Source organism: Syngnathoides biaculeatus, chromosome 16 (assembly GCF_019802595.1).
Source record: "Syngnathoides biaculeatus isolate LvHL_M chromosome 16, ASM1980259v1, whole genome shotgun sequence".
NCBI classification, from domain to species: domain Eukaryota; kingdom Metazoa; phylum Chordata; class Actinopteri; order Syngnathiformes; family Syngnathidae; genus Syngnathoides; species Syngnathoides biaculeatus.
In genome coordinates, this window is record NC_084655.1 from 20,589,733 (window position 1) to 20,616,066 (window position 26,334).

Here is a 26,334-nt window from a genome sequence, read left to right on the forward strand (position 1 = left end):
CGTTTGAGCTGATATAACATGGGCACTAAAAGGTTTTGACTCCCGTGGCACTTAAAATGTCAACCCACATGCTAAATTCAGTAAGATCAATGTTTCGGGGCGTGCAAAATTCATCAATTGCAGCTTTACAGAGTAAACAGCTAGTGTGTCGTCACCATCATCAGTTGCCAACTCCAAACAGGGATAAAAGTGTTGAGTGGAATGGCGAAACTCAGAACAATTTTTTTGAAATAATTTGTGTTTTGTATTGCACCTTAAGTCATATTTCGACATGAGAGCAAAATCATTCACCTGTAAATTTAAATCGCCTAAAGTGACCCAAAATGTACAAAAATGAAACATTGTACAGATGCACCAAAGGTTGGGTCAACTTGAACTGTTGTGAGTCTAATTTGACTTGTGAATTAAAATGGATTTTAAATGAACAAGTGTGTGGAATCAAGTAAACAGATGAAATATTGAAATTGCACACACCACAAATGTGTACTTTTTAGGGGGGAAGGACAGTATAATATTGAAGAAAGATCTTGAAATATTCCCACATAATCTGTCTTGCAACCACATTTGCAAAGTTTATCCATTTTATGTTTTTGTAGAGCACATTTCAAAGAAAAAGCTCAACTAATCTGTGAAAAATATGAGGCTATTCTTGGGCCGGGTCCTCATATGACCCCTTTCCCCACCCACCTTTTTTGCTGATGAGGTGGGAGGGTGCTGCAAAGACACGCACCCAAACCCCCGCCCCGGTCTGTCTCGTGTCAGTCGAGGGGCACCCAAAGTGAGTCGGCTAAGTACTTCAGGAGGTCGGCTAGGACGCCAAGCACCGGGGTCACTACGGTGCAACTCATGGCGAACGTCCACAAGAACGGCAACCAATGAGACCAACTCATTCATCATTGTATTCCTCTGCTCACACCAATCCTTGAAACGGAGATTGAAGACAGCAAATTCTTTATCCCGTTGAGCTTGAGGTTTTGCGTTTTTGGTGTCTGAGTCCGCCGGGTCCACGTATGGCCAGTTTGTTCTGTCATAGGCATACGACACGAGTTAGGACCTAAATGCAGGACTCCGAGGCAGGGACATGATGTTGAAGGTGGTTTTATTCCAGGCAGAGGTCATCCACAGATAAGCGGTCCAAAAAAGGCAGAGGCACAAAAACACGTGTCAACGGGCAAGGTCCAAAAACATGAAAACGAGGTCGGATTACTTTTAGTCAAAAAAAAAAAGACTTGAATTTGCTGTGGTGGAACAGGAACGCTGGTCGTAACAATGAGGCGAAAGCAAAACGAGAGGCTCGTATAATCACACAGAATACAGAATGCACAACAAACCGGCAACTGAGAATGACAAACACAAGGCTTACAAGCCTCGCCGAATTAGTGTCAATACAATGCAGTTGTGTCCCAGGGCACACACCTGACAGAAATATGCCAACCAGCTGGAGAACGCTGGTCAAGGTGATGTCTGAAACACGTCAAGTATCCGTCGGCTCACTCGCCGCTCCCACAATTCCATTTTTGCTTCAAATGCAGCTATTTTTATCTGTTGTCATTTTCCCCTGAAGTGACAAATAGCTGGAAAGCGTTAGCCTCACAGTTCTGAGGACCTGGGTTCAATCCCAGCCCCCCCTCCGCTGCGGAGTTTGCATGTTCTCCCCGTGCCTGCGTGGGTTTCCTCCCACATCCCAAAATCCTGCAACATTAATTGGTCACTCTAAATTGCCCCTAAGTGTGATTGTGAGTGCGGTTGTTTGTCTCTTCTGTGCCCTGCGATTGTCTGGCAACCAGTTCAGGGTGTACCCCGCCTCTCCTGCCCGTCGACAGCTGGGATAGGCTCCAACACTTGCGCGACTCTTATGAGGATAAGCGGCTCAGATAATGGATGGATTGCTGTCAGTCTCATGTACTGGCCCACAGTATGCTTGTGCTCTCCCTCCCCCTCCCGTCTCTCTCCCAGCACCTGTTCTCCATCAACCATCACTATTAATGTTGCCTGGTACGACGCCAAAGTATCGCAGCCTCTCCGAGTGGTACTACTGCCCGGCGGACTCAAGTTAGCCTCACTCTTCCACGTTCCTTTGAGTCTCCTCATTCTCAGTACTCCCTGGTGTTCCCGTCCCGTGTCATTCTTGCCAACAAGCCAGCCGCCTGTTCTGTCCACTCCGCCGGCTGCCAACACATCCTGGATCACATCCTTAACTGTCATCGATAAATTGTTTCTCATACTACATGTGCCTCTGCCTGCTCTTGGGTCCAGCTCCTCTCAATTCATGTCAGTCAAAATGCTTCAGTTACATCTGTTCATGTACATCACGAGTGAATGTTGTTTCTTGTTTTATTTAATGATCACATTTTGTACATTTTTTTTTTTTATCCAGCACATCATTTTCTTATTCTTGCACTACAAATTCATTTTCTACCTTTTTCACTTCTTCTTATTCACTTGCAAAGGTAAACCGCAAAAAAAGTTATAGGCCAATTCTAAAACTTCAGACAACTGCTACGTTGTTTGGAGCTTGGGCTATCGCCGCCCACTTTACTGTTCCTTCGTCACGCTATTCTGTCTCCTTGAATATGGACATCAGCAGTTTTTTCGAACAGGGCGCGATTGCCAGAAGAGGCTGGGTCAGTTTTCCAGTTGCACTCTTACCATTATTTAGTGCACTATATAATGAGTTTGGTAGTTTGTAGTATTGTAAGTAGAGGTTACCTCCTAATAAAGCTCTCAGAATGCATCTTTAATAGATTGTGGACTGATGGCCAATATGTCCCATGATGCAGTGCGCGAATTATATATATATATATATATATATATATATAAAAAAAAAAACACAATACGAGAGCAACATTTTCTAACATGGACGGAAATAGAGGCTGCACGGTGTCTCAGCTGGTAAACCGTTGGCTTCACAGTTCTGAGAACCCGGGTTCGATTCTGGCCCGTCTGTGTGGAGTTCGCATGTTTTCTCCGAGCACTGCGGTTTCCTCCCACATCCCCAAAACAGGCAACATTAATAGGACACTCTAAATTGCCCCCGGGTGTGATTGTGAGTGGGATTGTTTGTCTCTTATGTGCCCTGCAATTGGCTGGTAACCAGTTCAGGGTGTACCCCACCCCCTGCTCGTTGGCAGCTGGGATAGGCTCCAGCACTCCCCGAGACCCTCCTGAGGATAAGCGGCAATGAAAATGGATGGATGGAAATAGAATGTTGTCTTTGTATTATTTGTAAAACAAGCTGTGATCACAACTGTGTATGCTAAATTATTTGTTCAGTATTTACGAGAGCTAATGTTGTCATCTTCCAAATCCAGGACATTTTTGGTCATTTGGCTAACGGATGGACTGTAAATTTGATGTGAAAACCCAGGGAGTTGTGAACGATTACACATTTCAAAAACAAAAACATGACACATCCACCATTGCTTTTGATCATTTATTGAGACTGAGCCAGCAGAGAGAGAGAGAGAGAGAGAGAGAGAGAGAAATGATTTGAATCCTGTGGGCATGCTTGATGTTTTTTTTTATGTATATTTCTCGCCGATGGCGGCATTCATCGCTTCCAGGAACTTGAACATGCTCATGTTGACCTCAGGGGTGAACTCCTTCGGGAACACGACGGCCAACCCCAGGAGGAGGCAGTCACTCATATTCTGGGTCAGGGAGAAAATGCATTTTACTACATTTGTTGAGAATACATATACCCAATCATTAATTTGGCTGCGTGGCGGTGTCGTGCTACGCTGACGCAACTCGTGTGCAGATAACGTCGCAAAGGAATGTGGCGAGAGCGCCCACCTTGATGTATACGAAGTCCACTTTTAAGACTTTGGCGTGTAAGTTGCCGAGATCCGCCATGGCCTCACTCAGGTTGTCAATTTGGGCGATGGCCGTATTGATGCCAGTTATGAGCTCCTTGACGTGCTTCTTGACCGGAGCGGATTTGGGGGTGAAGTCCTTCCAGTCGGGGAAGTAGGCCCTGGTCCCCGGGTACAGTAAGATCATCCTGCCAAGACAAAAACAAAGCCGCGCTCAAGAAAGAGTCAAGTGATGCACGCCTCGTCTTTGCCGTTCTTGCATTTACCTGGTCAGGGCTTCGCCTCCGAATAAGTCTGCCTTTCCAGAAGCCAGATTCCAGAAGGCCCTGACTGTGGTCTTGTCCTTGTCGGTGAGACTCATCTTGCTGCTTTGGGTGAGAGTTTAATGCTTCTATTAGGGAGAAGTTGATCCTTTATATATGGTGTCGCGAGTGGCCACAGGCGTGCACCAGACATGATGTGGGCTTGCAGTACCCTCCCACCATACGAACAAAATAAGTGGGAGGGAAAAAGGGTCATATAAGGACATGGCCCCAAAAATAGCCTCATATTTTTGACAGATTAGTTGAGCTTTTTATTTTATATGTGCTGTACAATAATAATAAATACAATTTTAAAAATAAATGAAAACTGCAAATGTGGTGGCATCACAGACTATTTGGGACGACTTCAAGATCCCTCTTCAATATTAATATTACTGTCTCAAAAAAAAAAAAAAAAAAACAATTTGTGGCATGTCCAGTTTCAAGATTTTCCACTGAAACAGCTCTTATAATGGATTTTGTGACTTTGTGCGAGCAGTCACAAGGGAGTGGCTGGTTGGAATCTGAATAAAATGCACATTTCCACAATGAATGAAAGTTTACATTCATTCATATTAAATCAAAGTATTGCAATGAATTATTGTTGCTTTTCTGGGTGCATTAAAAAAATGTTTTCCGCCTCAAGAGAAACACAATTGCTTATCAGATGTGCATTTTTTGTGATAAAGTCTTGTGCATTTGAGCTGATAAGAAATTGCTGTGCGTCTGCCAAGTGTTTGTGTCCTCGGGCCACTGCATTGACGCTCCAGGTTTTGACTTCCGCGGCACGTAACAAAATTTCAACCAACATGCTAAATTCAGTAAATTGGATATATTTTTTTGTAAAGATCAATATTCCGCTGCACGCGAAAGCCATAAATTGCAGCTTTACAGAGTAAAGATCTACTGTGTCGTCATCATCAGCTGCCCACTCCAAACAGGGCCAAAAGTCTTGAGTCGAACGGCGAAACTCAGAACTGTGAGGCAGACGCCCTAACCACTAGTCTCCTGTGCTGCTGAACTATTTTGAAATAATTTCGACAAACAATAGTGCGTTTTGTATTGAACCTTAAATCGTACTTTGACATATGAGCGCAAAATCATTCACCCGGAAATCTAATAGCCTAAAGTGACCCAAAATACACAAAAATGAAACATTATGTACAAATGCACCAAAAGATGCGTAAACTTCAGGCTATTGTGGCTCAAATTCGACTGGGGAATTAAAGTGTGCGTTGAATCAAGGAAACAGTTGAAATATTGAAACTGCACATGCCACAAATGTGTGTATTTTTTTAGGGGGGGGGGGGAACGACAGTATAATAATGAAGAAAGATCTCGGAGTAGTCCCAAATAGTCTGTTTTGCAACCACATTTGCACAGTTTATTCTATTTTTTTTTTTTTTTTTTTACTGTGCAGCACGTTTAAAAGAAAAACATCTGTGAAAAATATGAGGTTATTCTTGGGCCGGGTCCTCATATGACCCCTTTCCCCACCCACTTGTTTTGCTGATGAGGTGGGAGGGAGGGTGCTGCAAGGACACATCACATATGGGGGAACGCCTGTGGCCACTCACCACACCATATACGAAGGATTGATTTTGTCAGTCAAAGCACCAAGTTGAGTCTCTCCGAAAAGGATAAGGACAAGGTCAAGGCCTTCCGGAATCTGACTGGTGGGCGCCATCGACGCGCTCATTCGTAACATTAGCTACACACGAGTCACGCCAGCGTAGCACGACACCCCCACTCAACCAAATAAAAAAAGATTTGGACATATGCATTCTAAAAGGGCAATTTTGAAGGATAAACACATTTTCGAGAGTGTATTGATAGTGGTTCTGAAAAATACTTTTCACCATGTAGCTGTCCTCCAGTACCATGAACAGGTTTTACATTTTCAGATGAGTACTCCCAGATTGACTGAAGCATGTAATGACCTTTTAAATGTACAAAGAAAATAAACAAATCAGCTTTGTTTTTTGGTTTGTTTTTTTTTTTGCCTGTAGCTCACAGGTCCCAAATCTCTTCTGCCCCTCGGACCGGTGTCGTGTGGGCCTTTGTTTCTCGGACTGGCATTGTGTGGGAGAAAAACTGCAGCAAATATAAAATAACATGACGGGGCTTAAAAACGAATGTTAAGTGCAGAGAAAATGTAATTCACCATACGCTGAATCGGTTGGGAGACCTGAGCTTGTTTCGATGAGACCACATGGTTCAATCTAAATTTGATGGGAGACGGCGAGAGCCGTAGTGTGTCCAGTCTGCGCCGGAATTTTGTCCTGCTTGCTGTCATTCCAGAAAAGCCCACTTCACACAGATAGGACGTTGGAAATGGTAGCAGGGTTTTCAGAGCTCTCGTGGTGATGCCATCATATTCCGGAATGATTTTAATCCAGAACCTCAGCAGGGTTGCTGTCTCAAACGTATTTTTTTTAAAGGTCAAATCCAGAGGACTGATATTTTATTTATATATCACACAAACGTAGCTAATTTTTCATTATAAAAAAAAGGATTTAAAAAATTCTCAACACAACAGAAATGAAATAAATTAGCGCCAATGTGCACATTGGTTTGAAACCGAGGCTCTGTTGAAGCTGTGTGACGTCACGCCGAGACGACCCCAGAAAAGAAAATGGCTTCCTACACAGACAATCATACACGCTGTGAGTGGCACCTCGAGGAGATAAGACGTGAAGACGTTTTTATGGAATCCTCTGAAGAGGAGAAATTTTCTTATTCTTCCCGTGTTCGAAAAACATCCCATGCAGTTGCGGTTGGAATTCAACCATATACGTTGGTACCGGAGTTGACGCATGCAACACAAGGACGGGATTCGGCGAGACCTGACGAAGTTGACGTGGAACTTCGCACCCAAAGCACAGACCGGTAAGTGCCTCAAGAAATTTACGTACATCTTGTAGACGAAATCATCTAATTCAAACACTTTTAAACGTCTGATGCTGCTTGCACACAACAGTGAGTCGTTTGTTGTTGTACTAGCGACTGAGTCGGCGTAAAACAAAAATCAAAACCTTCGGGATCGTTCTGCGTTTAAAGATCACAGGTTATAACCCATTCTTCGCATTATTCACATGCATTTAGCCCGTATTTTAAATAATGCACCTAACGCTTGAGAGCACACACCGCCGTAGTCGAATTTCGGGAAGAACTCAGCGTCAAGAGCACACTATCTTTATAGTGTCCAAATTTCGTCACCTCCTAAACATCACATGGATATAGATATTAGCTGACATATATATATGTCAGTTAAAACGAGGTACTTGATACTTGTCAATACTAAACAAGTGAACACGCATGTACTTACTTGCTACCGAAGGCAAGTGAACGCTGCACCGGGTTTTCAAAGCAGTCCTCAGTGAAATGCTTGGAACATATTGCTGTCCGCTTTGATTTGGAAGTCCAATGGGCCTGCTTTGTCTTCATAAACCTGGTCCATAACCTGCCTATCCGTTCATCTTTCGGCCATTCGTGTAAGCTTACTCCATCGGCGTTTGACGCAGAACAGCCGTACGCGACACACTTCCTCACCATTTTTGCTAGCTTTTTCTCTCTCTGGCTAATTGTTGTCGTCACGTGACATCACATTCCGGGGAGTTACGGAACTTGCCGATTCTAAGTGACATTTCGAACATAATCTTCAGACTGACTTTGACGCTAATTTATTTTATTTCTGTTGTGTTGAGAATTTTTTAAAATGTTTTTTTAAATGAAATTTGAGCTGCATTTGTATGATAGACAAAGAAAATACATTTCCCCTAAATTATACCTTTAAGGTTGCCGCCATTTACGATTCCTACTAGCTTAACCTCTTGCTGCACAGACGTGCTCGATTCGCTCGATTTAGTCACAAAAACCGGTCACGAATCCACTCCTTTGCGGTTCGTGATTGGGAAGTAGCGCGCAAACGCTTGTAAAAGCAGAAATAGGTGATTGCGAACCAGCTGGGAGAAGGCTCGTCAAGGTGATGTCTGAAACATGTCAACTATCCCTCCGTTCACTCGGCGCTCTCACAATTCCACTTTGGCTTGAAATGCGGCTATTTTATCTGTTGTCATTTTCCCCTGACGTGACAAACAGAGTTCATCGAGCAGATTAAATATGTCGCACAGGTAAGCGAGTTTGATGACCCATTCCTTGTCACAGAAATCAGCCGCCAGTGGCGAGTTTTTTGTTTGTTGTTTTTTTTTTTTTTGGTGAGAAATCACTGCGGCGGCTCTCGTAAACTCAAACACTCTGGCCTGTGATCTCCTTCTGGATAGCCATCTTACTTCTGTGTCCAAAAGAAGGCCTTTGTGCATTGTGTGTCCATCTCCTCACAAAGCTGCTCGAACACACGGGAGTAGAGCGCACGTGCATCGATGATGACTCTCATCCGCCTGAATTGCGTACAACGGTGACCTCTTCATTCTCTCCAGCAATTGCTCCTCCATCCTCCGCTAAATCATCAATCCGCCTTGTGACGGTGCATGCGGAAAGAAGCACCTTTGCAACCCTTTTAACAGCGGCCTCTCCTAAAACTTCACGGCAAATATCCTTGGTCGCAGGCATAATAAGTTCTTCTCCAACCGTGAATAGTTTCTTGGCCTTAGCAAGCCGGTTCGCCGCGAGGTATGATGCTCTCGGTGCATTTGTGAATGTGGTGGCCCTCAGTAATTGTCTCTGTCCTTCGTGCTCGTGCTTTTTTCTTTCAAGAAAATTCCAACGGCTTATCTTTTATTCCAGGCTTCTTAGCCTCTATGTGGCAAAACAGCTTTGAAGACTTCATTGCCTCATTTGCGAGCTTTTGGTTACAATATTATGCAAAGCGCAAAAGTTGCGACAAAAAGATGTTTTCTTCGAGGTAGTAGGCTGCTCCCCTGGTTAGGTAGCCCTTTATCCGTAAAAATCTGTCCAATGCCGTCTGTTTTTCAGATATCGTCGCTAGCTTGTGGGTTTACTTGCGGGAACAAATGTGATGTGCCTACGTCATTATCGAGGACAAGCACACATAGGTAGATACACATGCGTTCCACTTTTGATCAGAGCATGTTTTAAAAAAACAATACAAAGACAACATTGGATTTCCATTCATGTTTTTGTTTTTTTCAGTTAAATTGCTACTATATTGACCATCAGTTGTTCACGATCTTTCAAACATACATTCTGAGATACTTTTTGAGTCCATTATAGAGTGTTGGAGACAACCTATACTTACACCACTTTCCAACAACACTACAAAATGCCAAAGTCACCATATATTACACTAAATATGGGTAAGAGTGCAACTGGAAAACAGAACTAGCGTTTTTTGGCAGTCGTGCCCTGTTGCAAAACTGCTCATGTCCACATTCAAGGAGTATAACGTGACAAAGGAACAGCAAAGTGGGCAGCAATAGCCAAAGACTAAAAACAAGTGCAGTAAAGTAGCACTTGTTTGAAGCTTTGAAGTATTCAATAGTATTTCATTCAGCACTTTGATAAGAACAGATTTTGTTTCATTCTTGTCGTCGGCCACGTTGTAGTTACGGTTTCCCTCAGACGACCGTTATGACTGAAAATTCCATATCAAATTTATGAACTTGTTTTGGAATCAGAAATCAAGGGTAATGGGTGATTCAACAATTGTAGATGTTTGGTAAATACTTGCAATAGCTCAATGTTTACATTTATGGTATGACAATTTGAAATTTTTGTCCAAATTTTAACAAGAATCATGAAAGTTGAAACACTTGATTTCCCTTCGTGGGCCACATAAAAATCAAGTGAAGGAACGGATCTGGCCCCCGGGGCGTGAGTTTGACTCTTGTGCTCGACGGGATTTACACAATGGAAATGCGGAACATTTTGACTGAAAATGATTTTAACTTAAATTCTATACAATCAAATCTGAATTGAATTGAAATGCCATTAACATGAATTCACTCCCATCTCCTTTCATGTCGTCGGAATGACAAAGAACGTCTGATAACTCATTTTGTTTTCTCCCAAAATAAATGAAGCAATTTAAATGGAAACTTTCAAAAAAAAAAAAAAAAAAAGCAAAGCAGTGTAGTTTTAATTGCGTCATGTCAAGCGAAATATTTTGCTTCTTTCTATTCATAAAAAACAAACACTCTCCTCACTCCATTGACATCTTAATATTAATTTTAAAAGAAATGTGAGGAGAGCACCTGTCAAAAGTGACTAATAGCCTCCAAACACAACTTTAGCACAACTAATTTTGTTTACAAGGCCTCGTTGCCGCCATCTCCAGCCATGAGCTCAGCAGGTTGACATTTGGCATGCTAATGTTCCAAAGAACCAGGTCCTGGGTATTCACAGCCATCAGGGATTTGGTTGGCACTAAGAATAGCCTCTCATCTAATATGTAACCTCATTTTTTGAGTAGAGGAATATAGTGTACTCAAAGCCATATGCTAAAGGTCAGCCTATCCCCTTATCTAGCTAGCTAACACCCAACTAGCTCACCAACAACAAAAATCTTTTATTTATCCATCTATCTATCTATCTTTAAAGGTTACCTGTATCAGGATTCCTTTCGCCCAGCTCTGTTTTGACCCAAGGCTTTATTAATTCTGGCGATATCTACAAAACACCACTAGATGAGGGTATTGCCCTACAAACAGATTCCTGCCCCATTTCAGTAGTACAATTAGTAGTACAAGTAATACGCACGGCTCATCACCGTAACTGAGGGGAGTGATGTGCAAATTGTTTTTGGTTTGTCTTCTTTCAAAATTTGCATTTGTAATATTTGCAACTGTTTTCTTCTATTACTTTACAACATGTGTATATTTTGTGTCCCAATTATGTTATGTTTTCCATATTTAGGGATTTGATTGTGATTTTTTTTCCAAAATACGTTCATTTGCAATACAATAATTTTCCTCTGATTTTACAATATTTTTTGAAAATATTTGTGTCGTTTTTGTCCAGTATCTTGGATTATTTTCTCAAATATTTTTGCTATAGATTTTTTTTTCTCTTCATATTTTACATTTTTCTCCTGGGATGGGATGGTGACCAATTCAGAATCGACCCCATCTTAAACTTCAAATGCAATTGTTACTACACCTACTTTTTTTTCCAGTGGTCTTTATTAAGTTATAGTACAGTAACACTCCTGATACTATGAATGATGATGATAATAATAATAAAGTTTGTTCACAGCGATGGGGTGCAAACATCCTAGTTCTCGCCCAAAAGATGGCTTTCTTTTAGCTCCCCTGACCCCATAAACAGCTGAGGGGACCTCTAACCGTGACTCAGCAAGGGCAAGCGACAGGCGGTGTGCCTTGTCAGCCAAGACGATGAAACATGCAAAATGGAATTTCCCCACCCCAGATTTTTTTTCTCGTGTTGACAGGGGCGGCGGGGTCTCACTTTCACTGACGGTGGTGATCTCGTCTTGCCCATCTACTGATACTATAAATAATAATGTTTATTCACAGAGAAGGAGTGGAAATATCCCATGTGCCACCCAAAACATGACTCAGCCTCTTTCAGCCACCCCCACCCCCTGAACAGCTGACCGTGACTCAGCAAGGGCAAGGAACAGGCAGCGTGCTTCGTCAGCCGAGACGAAGTAACATGCAAAACTGATCCCCCCCCCCCCATGCTGCCACAGATAGCGAGCGCCGGGATTTTATCTCTTCCAAACACAGCTCACCCTCACCCCTCCCTTATTTTCCCCCACCCATAAGGAGACTCATTACAAATGCTATTAATATTGGAAATTCACATTCGTTTTAAAATAGTGTAACCTGTGTGCGCGTGCACACACACACACACATATATATATATATCTATATATATGTATACATTCACACACAAACTAACACACATACAAACACTCACACATTTTTCTGTCCTGGCCATAACATGAAAAATTCACAATCATATGTATATACACACACAAACATATATACAAACAAACGCACATTTTTGTCCCACCCATAACGTGAAAAATTCACATCATTAAGAGTCTCTTCGAAGAGAGAGAGAGAGAGAGCGAGAGAGAGAAGAGAGAGAGAGAGGAGAGAGAGAGAGCGAGAGAGAGAGAGAGAGAGAGCGAGAGAGAGAGAGAGAGCGAGAGAGAGAGAGCTCTCTCTCTCTCTCTATCTCTCTCTCTCTCTCTCTCTCTCTCTCTCTCTCTATATATATATATATATAATATATATATATATATATATATATATATACTGTACGCCACACACACATTTTTTGTACCTGGTCACGATAAATGCAGTGTTTCTACTTTTTATTGGTTTTGTTTTTTTTTTATATACAGTAATTGTGCAATAAAAACATTTTCAAAAAACTTGAAATTGTAACTCTGTTTCAGTATAACTGATGTGCCATTAATTTTCTGTTTTAATCAAAAAACAAAAAATGAGAAAAAGAGAAACAATAATTTGCTCAACTGGAATGCAATATGCAAATGATCATCACTTTCAGAAACTCAGAATTCATGCATCCATGTTCGTAGCCACTTATTCAGCAAGAAATTGCTTGCTTGACCCCAAATTGGAAAATGGTGTCAACAGGAGGAAAATATACAAAATGTTGTTTTTCATTTCATTTAAATGTAATTATTTATATTATAGTGTTTATTCTTAAAGGAAACCCGTTGTAAATAAGGATTTTTCTTAAAATTCAGTTTTCACTGGTTTCACAGGACCCAAAAATACAATTTGAAGCAGACAGTATCTTATTATAGCTAAATCAGACCGTTTTTGTACATTTGCATGGACACAAGAAGCACAGGAGGGCAACTCCTCGCTGACCTGAACGACGGGAGGGTGTTGCAGCAGAGTCGGGTGTCCCACAAAGCAAACATTGTCGATCTTCAGCTCAAACTTCATGCCGCACATGTCCGACATGGTGGCCAGGATGGTGGCCAGAATGCTGTCGGAGAACCCTGTAAGATGGAAAGGCCAGGTTTACCCCACGGCGATTCAAGACAACATCAGAACACTGTGGAAAGGTGGAGATGCTGCATGTGTATTGAGTCCACTCGAATTTTAAACAACAAAGCAGAGTACAGTCGTAACATTGGGCAGTTCATCAACACGCGTTTCCACCTCGGACATATGCACAAGAACGATGTCACGCGTTACAAAGTTAAAAATTAACAAATCAATCAGTGACACACCACTCAGGAATGTAAGCAAAGATTGCGAATGATGGAAGAAAAGGAAAAGGTGCTTTGGGAGAGTTCCAAAGTTTTACCCCGCTACCAACTGTTCATCAGTGAGTGAGGATGGCTCTCTGGAACGGGAATGGCGGCGTAAACAAAACAAGAGGACAAGCAAGCAAACAAACATGGTAACACAATGGCCAATTGCACGTTACATAAAGTATTTCTAAATGCCAAAGTATTTATCGCTGAAGGATTTCCATCCAGCCATCCATTTTCTGGGTCTGGGTGCTGGAGCCTACCCCAGCTGTCAACGGGGAGGAGGCGGGGTACACCCTCAACTGGTTGCCAGCCAATCGCAGGGCACCTTGAGACAAACAACCGCACTCACAATCGCACCTAAGGGCAATTTAGAGTGTACAATTAATGTTGCATGTTTTTGGGATGTGGGAGGAAACCGGAGTGCCTGGAGAAAACTCACGAAGGCACAGGGAGAACATGCAAACCCTCAAAGGATTTAAAATATAAATGCAGATGTTTCTGGATAGGGCCATGTTTCCATAATTTGAAGTCAGTCTCAACTGTCACTGAGTTTTGTTTGGCATTACATTTGATGTTCATCTTCAAATATCACAGTAACCACTTATCTTTTCACATGGGCGTTTACAAGTTTAACATAAGCAAAGGTGCATTTGTTGCTCATCTTCACATTTCACCTTAACTTTTTGCTACTTGTGGACAGTGTCAAAGATTTATGCCGTCACCCAAGGACTTCTTTTGTTGTTTGTTGAGATGTTGTGCAAATGTTTACCTGCGTGCGAAGACGCACACTCGGCAGCTCGTTGGAAAGGGAAGCAGAAGCCAGAGCAGCTTGTTCCCATGGCTGCCAGAGCTCACCAAGACGACACTTATGGGACTGGTCTTGTGTCCCCATTTTTGGTCTCCAAACAAGCCGATTCTCGGCTGCACGATTGACGATTTTCGTTGGTTACCTGCGGATGGGTTGAGCATCGTGCTTGCATTGGAGCGAGCATAGCTGAGACACTATCGACACCTGTCGCCACGAAGAAAAACAAAATAAAACAATTTTATCGTTTTTGAGTTAAGCCTTTCACGATACTTACTAAACGCTGCTTCGACATAGGTTTCTAAAACTCATTAATTGTCACGTTTCCTTGACGCAGTGATTTTGGAACCTTTGTTGGGCCAAGGCGTTATTTTTGTATTTGGAAAAACCTCACAGCACACCAAGAAACTAAAACGCTATAAAAAAAAAAAAATGATACCCCTTTATCACATCTAAGAGAACAGCATTTCCTTGTTCATTCATTCATTCATTGTTAGCTCAACAAACATCCATTACGCTTCATAAATACATTTTATTTCTTACCAATTAAGTGAAATTTGATTCATTCCTGCGGCACACTGGTTGAGAATAACCGCCTTAACGATTGTTTAGTGTGCCCCATAAAACCTCCGGCTCGAAACAGGGACAAGAGCAACATTACGCATGCGCACAAATCGGAACTTTGTAAAAAAAAAAAAATATATATATATATACAAATTCGGTAATTTTTGGATAAGTAGTTGGTTGTCTGGCTATAAACTGTACCACTCATCATAGATAACCCATCTGGATACTTCATTTCACAAGAACTCGCAAACACGCCGCCTGTGTTTCGGTAAACCGTATATTAATGAAATTTTAATAAACTAAATCCACCGCGATTGGCTGGCAACCAGCTCAGGGTGTACCCGGCCTGGGATAATAGGCTCCAGCACCCCCGCAATGCTAGTGACGATAAGCTGCGAAGAAAATGGATGGATGGATCAACTAAATCCAGCGTCGTTACTTTCTAGAGAGGAATGATCTATTTCTGTATTGTTGGTTGCTCAATGGTGGTGTACTCCAATGTCCACCTCGCCACCTCCATCCATCCATCCTCCATCCATCCATCCATCCATCCATCCATCCATCCATCCATCCATCCATCCATCCATCCACCATCCATCCATCCATCCATCCATCCATCCATCTAGCCTTTGCAGGGACCCCCAGACTTCCCATTCCCTTGCAGCAGGCCGAAAGATACCCTAAATAATTTGAGAAAAGACACAAAACAAATAGCTTTTGATCATTTATTGCATTTTGAGCCTGACAGAGATTGAGGTAGTTGAATGCCATTCTGTCGCCATGGTTGCGCCTTTGGTGGGATTCTCGCCGTTCATCTGTACTTGTCACTAATGGCCAGGGTCAGGGCGGCCAAGAACTTGTCCATGCTCACGTGGACCTCTGGGGTGAACTCCTTGGGGAACAGGATGGCCATCACCACCAGGATGCAGTGGGCCAGGATCTGGGTGTGGAAAATACTCAACGGATTATGTCAAATGTCTCGTCCTAATTAGTTTAGTAACTGCAAGTGTCATAAAAATACAGGATTACAAACATTCTTGTGTGGTCATATCCCCCAAAATATTTTAATAGTTTTCCAGTAAATGTTGCTTTTAGCCACAACACAAATGTAATTTGTAATCAATCAATCAATCAAAACTAATTAATTAATTTTATGTAGGTGTGTGTATATACGCATATATATATACACATATACGCACACCCAAATTTATTTGTATTTCTATATTAGTAGAGATATGGCCATCTTCAATATATTGTAATGACAAATCCTGCAGTAATATGGTATATAATACAAATGATTGGGACAGTATAATAAATACATAAACAAACAAACAAATAAATATGAATATAATATTATATCAAATATATATAAATCTGAGTCTTGAGTCTCTTGACTTGATTTTTGTCAGAATTCGGTCTCCAATTTTAGGAATTGAGACCTGCTAAAAAGACTCAATTTGACTATTTATTTGTGAGCCTTGATGGAAACATTTTTGTTGTCGTTGACAAGAGAGTGCAACTTTTTTTGTCCCAGGGAAAAAAACGCTTTTTGCGTAGTACGGTACGTGCAAACGTGGCAACCCATCAGTCAGAGTTGGTATGGCTAACGAAAGCAACAAGAGTGAAGAGTGGGCCCACCTTGAAGTTGGCGGGGTCCACCCTCAAGGTGAAGGCGTGCAGCTCGCTGAGGCTCAGCAGACCCGCGGTCAGGTTGTCGATTTTGCCGATGGCTTCGTTGACGCCGCCCATGATCACCTTGCCGTGCTTCTTGACCGGAGCCGAACCGAGGCTCAAGTCCTTCCAGTGGGCGAAGTAGGTCTTGGTCTGGGGGTACACGAAGATCATCCTGCCAGGGCAAAAACAAACCTGTCGTCAAGGAAGAGTCAAGCGAAGAGCGCCTCGTTTTTGCCGTACTCGTGTTTACCTGGTCAGAGCTTCGCTTCCGATGAGGTCTGCCCTTTTGGACGCCAGAGACCAGAAGGTCTTGACTGTGTCCTTGTCCTTGCTGGAGAGACTCATCTCGATGCTTCGGCTGAGAACCAAATGCCTCAAAGCAGTCAAAATGAAGCCTTTTTATACAGTGGAGCAATGACACCGAGGCACACCCCTGATACGATGTGTGCCACCGTCGTTGGATGGGACCCAAATGATGCGGCCCGCAGAAGATACAGCACACTCCCACCATCCTGAAGCGTCAGCGTGGCTCTTGAAAGCCACTTTGTACATCCGTGATGTGACTATGATTCCAACGTTGCAGCTCCGCTAATGCGAGACGCCGAAAATAACACGAGAGCGTTGAAATCACAAGTGCGTTACGTATCCTCGATATCGCGGGTTTGCCATTTTGTCGTGCTGTCGCAATGTGTTGTATCTCCTGCAGTACGTATCGCGCTCAAATTGTATCTCAGAATCAACTTTTGAAGATCGTGAACGACCGATGGTCAATCCGTCCCATCGTGCACTGCGGCAATTCAAGTGAAACATTTTGTAACACGGATGGAAATACAATATTGTCTTCATATTGTCTTGTAAAACACGCTCCGCTCGAAACTGAAGGACATTGTCGATCAAAAGTTATCTATTTTTTTCACTCTTTGCTACAGAAGGTCCACCAGCTAACACAATCATGCAAATCTAAAAAAAAAAAAAACAAAAACATGAGACGTTCATCAATGCATTTGATCATTTATTGAAGGTGAGCCCAACACGGAGTGAGAGAAAGGAATCGAATTGTGTGGGCACGCTTGATGTCGTTTATCTGTACTTCTCGCTGATGGCGAGGGTCAGGGCGGCCAGGAACTTGTCCATGCTCACGTGGACCTCCGGGGTGAAGTCCTTCGGGAACAGCATGGCCATCACCACGAGGATGCAGTGGGACAGAATCTGGGTCGGGGATGAAAATACGTTTTTAGTTGCGTTGTTCATTTGTTCACGTTTCAATTTCTTGAATATAAGCTCCGGAAAGAAGAAACAAGGCTGAGATCTTCAATCTGGGTTATTTTCTTTGTACATCGAAAAGGCACTTCTAAGCTTCAGTCATTCTTGGAGTACCCATCTGAAACTGTTTGTGGTTCTGAAGTATTTTTCAGAACCGTGAACTGTGACTATCAACACAGTCACGAAAAGGCGTTTTATTCCTCAATTCTTGTTTTAGGATACATATTTCCTTCGGTCGAGGGGCGGTGTCGCGCTAACGCCGGCTTAATGGTGTGCACAGACAGAGCGTTCACCTTGAAGTTGGCGGGGTCCACCCTCAAGGTGAAGGCGTGCAGCTCGCTGAGGCTCAGCAGACCCGCGGTCAGGTTGTCGATTTTGCCGATGGCTTCGTTGACGCCGCCCATGATCACCTTGCCGTGCTTCTTGACCGGAGCCGAACCGAGGCTCAAGTCCTTCCAGTGGGCGAAGTAGGTCTTGGTCTGGGGGTACACGAAGATCATCCTGCCAATGCAAAAAAAAAAAAAACAAACCCAAAAAACAAAGACTTCGTCAAGGAAGAGTCAAGTGACGCGTGCCTCGTCTTTGCCGTTCTCGTATTTTACCTGGTCAGAGCTTCGCTCCCGATAATGTCGGCCTTTCCGGAAGCTAGCTTCCAGAAGGTCTTGACTGTGTCCTTGTCCTTGTCGGTGAGACTCATCTTGATGGTTAGCCTGAGGGTTCAGTGCTGCTACTTGGGCGAAATCGACCCTTTATATATCGTGTGGCACGTGCGCATGGGCACATCTCAGATATGATGCGTGCCTGCTGGATGGCATCCAAACGGTGCCGCCTGAAGGCGATGCAGTCCACTCCCACCAAATCAGCAAAATTAAAAAAAAAAAAAAAAAGTCATACCAAGACTAAGCATAAATATATGTCAATTTGTACCTGGCCAAAAAATTGTCCTCATATTTTTTTTCCCTGATGGATTAAGGTTTTTTATTTTAAATATCCTTAATATATAAAAAAAAAAGTGAAAAATGTTGGAAGGGAAAGGGAAAACAATTTTTATTATTAAGTTAACACCCAATTGTTGTTCATATTTTTGTTGGTTGAAATTTCATCTCCAAAAAAGGAGGGCACTGCAAAAAATAGATAAATAAATAAATGAAAAATAAAATTGACAACTATTGCTTCGGGTTATTAAATTTCAGGGTGAAGGAAATATTTTGCTCTCAAATGTCAAAATAGGATTTAAGGTGCAATATACAACCCACTATTTTTTTCGTCTCAATAAATTATTTTAAAAAACGGTTCGGCATCACAGCAGCCGGGCAATTAGGATGTTTGCCTCACAATTCTGAGTTTCGACCTAGAACGTCAACGCAGCGGGTCGAGTACACAAACACTTGGGAGGCGCGCCGCAATGTCTTATCAGCTTACACGCACGAGACTTTAAAAAAAAAAAAAAAACGTAAATCTGATAAGAATTTAACTCTCCTCTCGAGGCAGCAAACGCACTTCTTCGCGCACTGGCAAAAACAACAATAATTGATTCCAATATTTGTATTTATTAAGAATGAATGTAAACTTTATTCATTGGGAAAATGAATAACGTCACGCTCTGTTTAACACAATCACCACGTGTACCCCGAAATAAACGTTAAAACGCAAACAAAACTTTGCAAAGCTTTGAGAAATGAAGCCATCATGTAACTAAAACTCAAAGTAATCTTCATAAAATTGAATAAAATTGCATTGCTCCAAGAAAAAGACTTTGACAAGGTGGCGGGGGTCATAAGTTACCTTGCCCATTTTTTTAAAAAATACAGTTTTCTTGTTCTTTGCCTTTCGGCTTGTCCCGATTAGGGGTCACCACAGCGTCCGTCTAAGCCCATCTGGTGCCTCCTCCTACTAATATAATCACTCTCTCGCCTCCCGACATGTCTAAACCATCGGAGTCTGCTCTCTCGAACCTTGTCTCCAAAACATTTACATACATTCTGTTTTACTTTGGCTGATCTTCATTCCTCTCCTTTCCAGCGCGTGCCTCCATCTTTCAAATTGTTCCTCCGCCTGCTCCCTGCTGTCACTGCATATCACAATATCATCTGCGAACATAATGGACCAAGGAGGAATCCAGTCTAACCTCATCAATCAGCCTATCCATTACTACCGCAAACAGGAAGGGGCTCAGAGCGGATCCCTGATGCAGTCCCACCTCTACCTTAAGTTTTATTACTCAGAATATTTAATGTTTTATTCTTGAAAGTAACAGTTTTATCCTCGCAATAATAAGGATATGTTACATTTATGTGATACGTCACACTCATATAAGAGCTTTCGATTCGACCTGTTTTATGAGTGTGCTGGTCCCCATATACGGGTATGCACTTTTTAAAAAAATGTAAGAAAATCAAAAAGCTCCAGGATCGCCAAGGGTGCCTTGACTCCAGTTTGAGAAACTGTGATGAAAATGGATGGATGGAAATGCACTTTTGCTATGGTTGGACGAGCTGAGCCACTCCCTGTTGACTTTACCCTAGTGGCCGGTTGACTTCAAATTTCTTAAACTATACTACCCTCTAGTGGACACTTTTGTGCTGTACATAAAAAAAAAAAGGCGGGGAGGGGGCGGGGTGGGACAACACTTTGTCAATGAATACAAAAATGTCTCTAAATCTTACATGAAGTCTTTTCAGGACTTGGATGTAAGAAAAGTACCGTAATACAAGACATGCAAAAGAAACGTAGTGCAACTCTAATGACGTTTTTAGAGTGGAGTTTTCGGTCTTTCATTGACTTAAGGCTGTGTGTGTGTGTATTTGTGTGCTAGGCCTCAATCTGCTCCTTAGTGACAGGGAATTCCAGGGAAGTCCTGAAAAGAGGAGGGGCCTCCTCTCGCTCCTCCGTCATTGGCTCCTTGGGGGCCTCCAGTGGCTCTTTGGGGGCCTCCTCCGTGATTGGCTCTTTGGGGGCCTCCAGTGGCTCTTTGCGGTCCTCCGTGATTGGCCGTCTAGCGACCGGGGCGTGGATACGCAGCTGTCCGTCCTCCATCAGGGAGCAGGACAGACCGGACAGGTCCAGGTGTGGCGACAGGTGGATCTTCTGCTCGAAGCCAACGCGGGAGGCAGCTGAGGAGGCGAAGGAGGCTCGGGAGGACGCCGAGGAGCAGGAGTGAGCTTCCTGGGCGCCCGCCTGCTTGGTGGCCATCACCAGCAGGTTGCGTCCGTCCAGTTTGACACTGATGTCGCCAGGGGCGTAGCCGCGGGCGTCCAGGGTCACCAAGAGGTCGTCGTGCGCCGAGGCCCTCTGGACCTCCCGCTGCGTCTCCTCTTCTTCGGCGTCTTCTTGGTCGTTCATTCTGATGACCATTGACAAGAAATTCAAAGTAACTTCACTTAGCTGGTTCTGTTCTTGTCTGGTACATCACAATCTGTCTAGATCAGACGTGTAGGCATATAAATCAGACCAATCCATTCATCTATCTATCCTTTTTTCTATCAGTCCATCATCTGTCTATCCACCCAGACATTCCTCTCCCCATCCCATCCAATTTATTCATCAATCATCTTTTAGTCCGCCCATCCTATTGACGTCTACGTCTGTCCGTCCACCACGTACCTGAGGAAAGCGGAGCCCATGAGAGGTGAGTTCAAGAGTCGAGGTCCGTCCTTGAAGAAAGTGTCGGCCAGCTCCGCCTTGCGCTTGAGGAGGTCCTGGCGAAGCGAGGAAAGGGGCCACAGGAGCCCCCCCTGGGTGAAGAAGGGGTCGTCGCCAAAGAGGCTGCTCAGCGCCGCGTGTCGGGACATCAGGCTGACCTTGTGGACGGGAAACCGAACTTGGACGCACGTCTACTTGGGCTTGTTCTTCTGGCTCGTGCGGTCGCCTCTCAGCCAATATACCTCCTCTATGAGGACCCCTCCCACCTTCCCTCGCCGCTATTTCCAGAACATGAGCTCAGGGCTGTTCCCATGGAAGGGATACCCTGGGAGTCGTCAGACTGCTCAGGAAGGCCCGCGGCGACATCTTGTTTGTGTTTCGCGAGTGAGTCACCGCCGGTGCCGTCGCAACATTCCGAGACCGAAAAACTGTACCTGAGGACTCAGGGATGAATGGTGTCAAGGCACCGTTTGGTGTTGCCAGGTTAGTAGACCTCGGCGGACAAAGATCCTTACACTGATAAAAAAAAAAAAAAATGTCACCAAAACAGCGCCGTCGACCACATGAATCGCCTCCACGCCTGATCTAATAATAGCCATCAGTGATGGGACATTGTCATTTCCTAGGAATGTTACAAGTGATCTATCTGTTGGAATCGAGCTGTTTCCAATTATAGTGAACCTGTACCGTGAATTGAGAGACTTTTTTTTTGGGAAGATAGATACCTCCAGAAAAGACTTGATAAAACTGAAAAGTATTTAGTACTCAGTTGTAGAGATATAGTGTTAAACTGTTTCCCAGCATTTTAATTTTCCAGCTATTGAGCCAGTGTGGAGACCGGGGCTTCGCACTTGCGTCACCACTTTGGAGTGCCTCGTTGTCCCGGCCTGGAACCCCCCCCCCGCGAGGAACTCAATGGGATATATTCCACCCACCCAAGACTTAAAAAAACGTTAAAGGAATGTGTTTATGTATTTTGTCTATTCACTACATCAGAAGTAGAATGTTAATGATGACGTAATGATTCATATACATTTGGCAACAAGTAGGAAGTCCTACACATGAAAACGGTCCAAAGCAGAATCCGCAACTATAAAAGAATGGATTGGCACTGTCTGCAAGATTTACATTATGATGATAAGATGAACATTTTTTGCTTTTTCAATATTTTTTTCAAAGCGAAACATTTAGCTTCTTTCTATTCCTAAAAACCAGAAACACTCTCCTCACTCCGTTCAAGTCCTGAGGGTAATTTTCCAAAATACACGAGGAGCACATGTCTCTCGAGTGACGAACAGCTGGTGACCACCAAGCACAATTTTAGCCCAACAAATTTAGGTTACGAGGTCTCATCGCCACCTTCTTCAGGCATGAGCTTAGCATGTTGGCATCCCCCATCCTAACCTTCCAAGGAACAAGCGTCATGGGTATTCACAGCTGTCAAGCACTAAAAGTAGCCTCTCGTCTAACACGTAATATACTTTTTTTGCCTCTTTGTTTTTAAGTAGAAACATACTCAAACCTATATGCTAAAGGTCTATCTATCTCACGACCCATGTTAGCTAGCTAGCTAGCTAACTCAACAACAACAACAACAATATATATATATATATATATATATATATAATATATTATATAATATATATATATATATAATTATATATATATATATATAATATATATATATATATATATATTGTGGTGTTTACATAATTCACCCGCGGGACCTCGAGTTGGGGTGCGGGGTTCCGCACGGACTGTTTTTGTTGTTGCGCTTCCGGAGCAAAAAGGTTAACAGGGTTCCCGCCGTTATGCGTGTAGTTTGGTGATGTCGAACAATAAAACAAGTTCTGTTTCTGTGTCCGACACTCCGCCTCCGACTCCTTTTCTCCGGCGCTACACTGGTGACCCCGACGTCAGTCCCGGCGTTTTCGAGACTGAAACGAACATGGCAACCGCCATCCTCAAATTGCCGGAGTTTTGGGAGACGTCCGCGGCAGCGTGGTTCGCACAGACGGAGGCTCAGTTCGCCCTCCGCGGGATCTCAGATGATTCCACGCGTTACTACCACGTTGTCTCAGCACTCGGGAGCTCAACGGCGGCCAGAGCAGTGAACTTCATCACCTCTCCCCCGGCCCGAGATAAGTATGCTGGGATCAAGGCTCACCTCTCAAGGTTTTTGGTTTTTGAACTTCACGGCCGGAACGTGCCCGACGTCTGTTGGCTATTAATGGACTGGGGGACAGCAAACCTTCCGAACTCATGGAATGATGCTAAACCTGCTGGGCACGGAAGAGCCAATTTCATTTTCATGGAACTGTTTCTCAGGCAAATGCCACCGCATGTTCAGACGGCGCTCGCGAACAGTACTATCACTGAGCCCCGGGCCCTGGCCGAGGAGGCCGACCGTTTCTTCCTGGCAACCCAGCGCTTCTCCCCTGAGACGCTGGCCGCGACGCGCCCCTTGCAACTACGACGCGTCGGGAAACGCCAAAGCCCACGCTTCGCAGCGGCCGTGAGCGTGGGCGCGAAGAGCCGGCTGCTGTTCGTCAAGGACAACCTTTCCGGGCGCAAATTCCTTTGTGACACCGGCGCCCAGAGGAGCGTCCTGACGGCCACTGCGGAGGACGCCGCTGGCGGGACTCATGGGCCACCCCTACTGTCCGCTAATGGCTCCCCTATCCGCTCTTATGGCATGAGGACTGTGACTTGTGTTTCGGGAGTCAGCGCTTCACATGGGACTTTGTCACTGCGGATGTCTCATTCCCTCTCCTCGGCGCTGATTTTTTTTGTGCCCACGGGCTGCTGGTGGATGTTAAGAGGGGCCGTCTGGTGGATGCACTGACTTTTTCCACGGTCGCCTGCGTCCGCAATGAGGCGACTTATGGTGGTCTCTCCAGTTCACTATCGGACGGCACCAAGTACCAACTCCTCCTTGGTGAGTTCCCTGCCTTGACACGGCCCACTTTCTCCTCTGCCACGACTAAACATGGGGTCGAGCACCACATTGAGACCAAGGGCCCCCCGATCCACGCGAGGGCCCGACGGCTTGATCCCGAGAAGCTAGCAGTCGCCAAGTCCGAGTTTGCCAACATGGAGCGTCTGGGCATCGTCCGCCGCTCGGATAGCCCGTGGGCCTCGCCACTACACATCGTCCCTAAACCGAGTGGTGGGTGGCGACCGTGTGGTGACTACCGCCGCCTTAACGACGCCACTACGCCCGACCGCTACCCTGTTCCACACATTCAGGACTTCTCAGCCCACCTGGCAGGCAAAATCTTGTTCTCCAAGGTCGACCTGGTGCGCGGGTATCACCAGGTTCCCGTGCACCCCTCAGACGTTCCCAAGACAGCTGTAATCACTCCGTTTGGACTGTTCGAGTTTCTGAGGATGCCGTTTGGTCTTAAAAACGCGGCACAATCTTTCCAGCGTTTAATGGATTCTGTGCTCAGGGACTTGCCATTTGTGTTCGTCTATTTGGATGACATCCTCGTCGCCAGCTCCTCGGAGGATGAACATCTGATGCACCTCCGCGACCTCTTCGCAAGACTTGAGCAGCATGGCCTGATCATCAACCCGGCAAAGTGTGTTTTCGGGGTGCCATCTATCCAGTTCCTCGGGCACCTCATAGACAAGAACGGCGCCGCCCCCCTTCCGGCAAAGGTGGAGGCCCGTCTCCGCTTTTCCCCGACCTCGCTCGGCTCGGGGCCTCCGGGAGTTCCTGGGGATGGTGACTTTCTACCACCGGTTCATCCGCCGGGCGGCCCACATCATGCGCCCGCTCTATGAGGCTCTTAAAGACAAGGCCCCCAACCGGGACGTTGAATGGACGGCCGAGAGGATGGAAGCCTTCGAGGCTACGAAGGCCGCACTGAGTCGTGCCGCTATGCTGGCTCACCCGACCCACGGGGCCCCTGTCGCTCTCACTACCGATGCATCGGACTACGCTGTTGGAGCCGTATTCGAACAGTGGGTCGGCGGCGCCTGGCAACCGCTTGCCTTTTTCAGCCGTCAGCTGGTCCCCAGGGAGCGCAAATACAGCACGTTCGATAGAGAGCTCCTCGGCCTCTGGCTGGCGATCCGCCACTTCCGCTCCCTATTGGAAGGCCGTGAGTTCACGGCATATGTGGACCATAAACCCCTCACTTTCGCCATGTCCAAGGTGGCCGAGCCGTGGTCCGCCCGCCAGCAACGCCAACTGTCGTTCATCTCTGAGTACACTACGGACATCCAACACATCGCCGGCAAATCCAATGTGGTCGCGGACTGCCTCTCCAGGGCGATCGTCGGCACTGTGCATCTGGGTCTCGACTACTCCCGCATGAGCGCAGACCAGGCCTCGGACCACGGGGTGCAGGCCCTCAAGACTTCTGACACGGGTTTGCGCCTGGAGGAAGTCGCGGTTGGTGACTCGGGCGTCAGGTTGCTGTGCGACCTCTCGGCTGACCAGCCTCGGCCGCTGGTCCCTGCAAACTGGCGAAGAGCTGTTTTCGAGGCGGTCCACAACCTCTCCCACCCCGGAAGGAAACCGTCCGTGAGGCTGGTGGCCCAGAAGTTCGTGTGGCGCGGTCTCAAGAAAGATGTGCAGGCCTGGGTCGACTCGTGCGTGGCCTGTCAGCGGGCTAAGGTGCATCGCCACACAAAAGCCCCCTTGGAGCCCTTTGCTGTCCCCGAGAGGAGGTTTGACCACGTCAACGTTGACTTGGTAGGTCCACTTCCTCCCTCGCACGGATTCACCTACTTGCTCACCATGGTGGACAGGACGACCCGCTGGCCCGAAGCCGTTCCCCTCTCCTCGACAACGTCGTCAGACGTGGCCCGGGCGTTCATCGGCACGTGGGTTGCACGCTTCGGGACACCGTGCGACCTTTCTTCAGATCGTGGCCCTCAGTTTACCTCTGAACTCTGGAACGCAGTCGCTGAGAGTTTGGGGGTCAAGCTGCACCGCACTACCGCCTATCACCCCCAGGCGAACGGTCTTTGCGAGCGGTTCCACCGCTCCATGAAAGCAGCCCTGCGTGCCGGCTTGACGGACGGCAACTGGTTGGATAAGCTCCCGTGGGTCATGCTCGGCCTCAGGTG

General features: G+C 45.2%; 4 protein-coding genes across 6 annotated transcripts; all 4 read right to left on the minus strand.

The window, feature by feature from the left end:
- Window positions 1–3,463: 3,463 nt before the first annotated feature.
- Window positions 3,464–14,769, minus strand: LOC133514771 (hemoglobin subunit alpha-1-like). Of its 3 annotated transcripts, none has more exons than XM_061846718.1 (4): window positions 14,071–14,301; window positions 12,907–13,040; window positions 3,796–4,003; window positions 3,464–3,650 (listed from the first exon to the last, which is right to left on the minus strand). In XM_061846718.1, exons 2-4 carry the CDS (start codon window positions 12,957–12,959, stop codon window positions 3,522–3,524), a joined length of 390 nt encoding a protein of 129 aa, XP_061702702.1. In that variant the 5' UTR covers window positions 12,960–13,040; window positions 14,071–14,301; the 3' UTR covers window positions 3,464–3,521. The 3 variants fall into 3 exon arrangements, with proteins under 3 accessions (XP_061702702.1, XP_061702701.1, XP_061702700.1); XM_061846717.1 differs by lacking the exon at window positions 14,071–14,301 and adding an exon at window positions 14,650–14,769 and having other exon boundaries at window positions 3,465–3,650; XM_061846716.1 differs by lacking the exons at window positions 12,907–13,040; window positions 14,071–14,301 and adding an exon at window positions 4,082–4,206 and having other exon boundaries at window positions 3,480–3,650.
- Window positions 14,770–15,392: 623 nt separating this feature from the next.
- LOC133514353 (hemoglobin embryonic subunit alpha-like) lies at window positions 15,393–17,296 on the minus strand. Its single transcript, XM_061845983.1, has 4 exons — window positions 16,779–17,296; window positions 16,598–16,705; window positions 16,312–16,519; window positions 15,393–15,613 (listed from the first exon to the last, which is right to left on the minus strand). Exons 1-4 carry the CDS (start codon window positions 16,856–16,858, stop codon window positions 15,485–15,487), a joined length of 525 nt encoding a protein of 174 aa, XP_061701967.1. The 5' UTR covers window positions 16,859–17,296; the 3' UTR covers window positions 15,393–15,484.
- Window positions 17,297–17,346: 50 nt separating this feature from the next.
- LOC133514354 (hemoglobin subunit alpha-1-like) lies at window positions 17,347–18,371 on the minus strand. Its single transcript, XM_061845984.1, has 3 exons — window positions 18,213–18,371; window positions 17,904–18,111; window positions 17,347–17,556 (listed from the first exon to the last, which is right to left on the minus strand). The coding sequence occupies exons 1-3, from the start codon at window positions 18,305–18,307 to the stop codon at window positions 17,428–17,430; spliced, it is 432 nt and encodes a 143-aa protein (XP_061701968.1). The 5' UTR covers window positions 18,308–18,371; the 3' UTR covers window positions 17,347–17,427.
- A 2,050-nt stretch (window positions 18,372–20,421) lies between these two features.
- On the minus strand, window positions 20,422–21,618 carry hspb9 (heat shock protein, alpha-crystallin-related, 9). Its single transcript, XM_061846475.1, has 4 exons — window positions 21,577–21,618; window positions 21,214–21,410; window positions 20,611–20,953; window positions 20,422–20,544 (listed from the first exon to the last, which is right to left on the minus strand). The coding sequence occupies exons 1-4, from the start codon at window positions 21,616–21,618 to the stop codon at window positions 20,422–20,424; spliced, it is 705 nt and encodes a 234-aa protein (XP_061702459.1).
- Between the last annotated feature and the right edge of the window lie 4,716 nt (window positions 21,619–26,334).

Excerpts from the sequence above, each read along its gene's own strand:
- LOC133514771 (XM_061846716.1), bottom strand. The coding sequence starts at position 4,176 with ATGAGTCTCACCGACAAGGACAAGACCACAGTCAGGGCCTTCTGGAAT. Across the intron at positions 4,004-4,081 it reads GGAGGCGAAGCCCTGACCAG|GATGATCTTACTGTACCCGG; the intron begins GTAAATGCAAGA and ends TTGTCTTGGCAG. Across the intron at positions 3,651-3,795 it reads TGGACTTCGTATACATCAAG|AATATGAGTGACTGCCTCCT; the intron begins GTGGGCGCTCTC and ends TCCCTGACCCAG.
- LOC133514353 (XM_061845983.1), bottom strand. The coding sequence starts at position 16,858 with ATGGTGGGAGTGTGCTGTATCTTCTGCGGGCCGCATCATTTGGGTCCC. Across the intron at positions 16,706-16,778 it reads TGGCACACATCGTATCAGGG|CCGAAGCATCGAGATGAGTC; the intron begins GTGTGCCTCGGT and ends TTTGGTTCTCAG. Across the intron at positions 15,614-16,311 it reads TGGACCCCGCCAACTTCAAG|ATCCTGGCCCACTGCATCCT; the intron begins GTGGGCCCACTC and ends TTCCACACCCAG.
- LOC133514354 (XM_061845984.1), bottom strand. The coding sequence starts at position 18,307 with ATGAGTCTCACCGACAAGGACAAGGACACAGTCAAGACCTTCTGGAAG. Across the intron at positions 18,112-18,212 it reads GGGAGCGAAGCTCTGACCAG|GATGATCTTCGTGTACCCCC; the intron begins GTAAAATACGAG and ends TTGCATTGGCAG. Across the intron at positions 17,557-17,903 it reads TGGACCCCGCCAACTTCAAG|ATTCTGTCCCACTGCATCCT; the intron begins GTGAACGCTCTG and ends TCCCCGACCCAG.
- hspb9 (XM_061846475.1), bottom strand. The coding sequence starts at position 21,618 with ATGTCGCCGCGGGCCTTCCTGAGCAGTCTGACGACTCCCAGG. Across the intron at positions 21,411-21,576 it reads GCAGTCTGACGACTCCCAGG|GTCAGCCTGATGTCCCGACA; the intron begins GTATCCCTTCCA and ends CCCGTCCACAAG. Across the intron at positions 20,954-21,213 it reads ATGGGCTCCGCTTTCCTCAG|AATGAACGACCAAGAAGACG; the intron begins GTACGTGGTGGA and ends AATGGTCATCAG.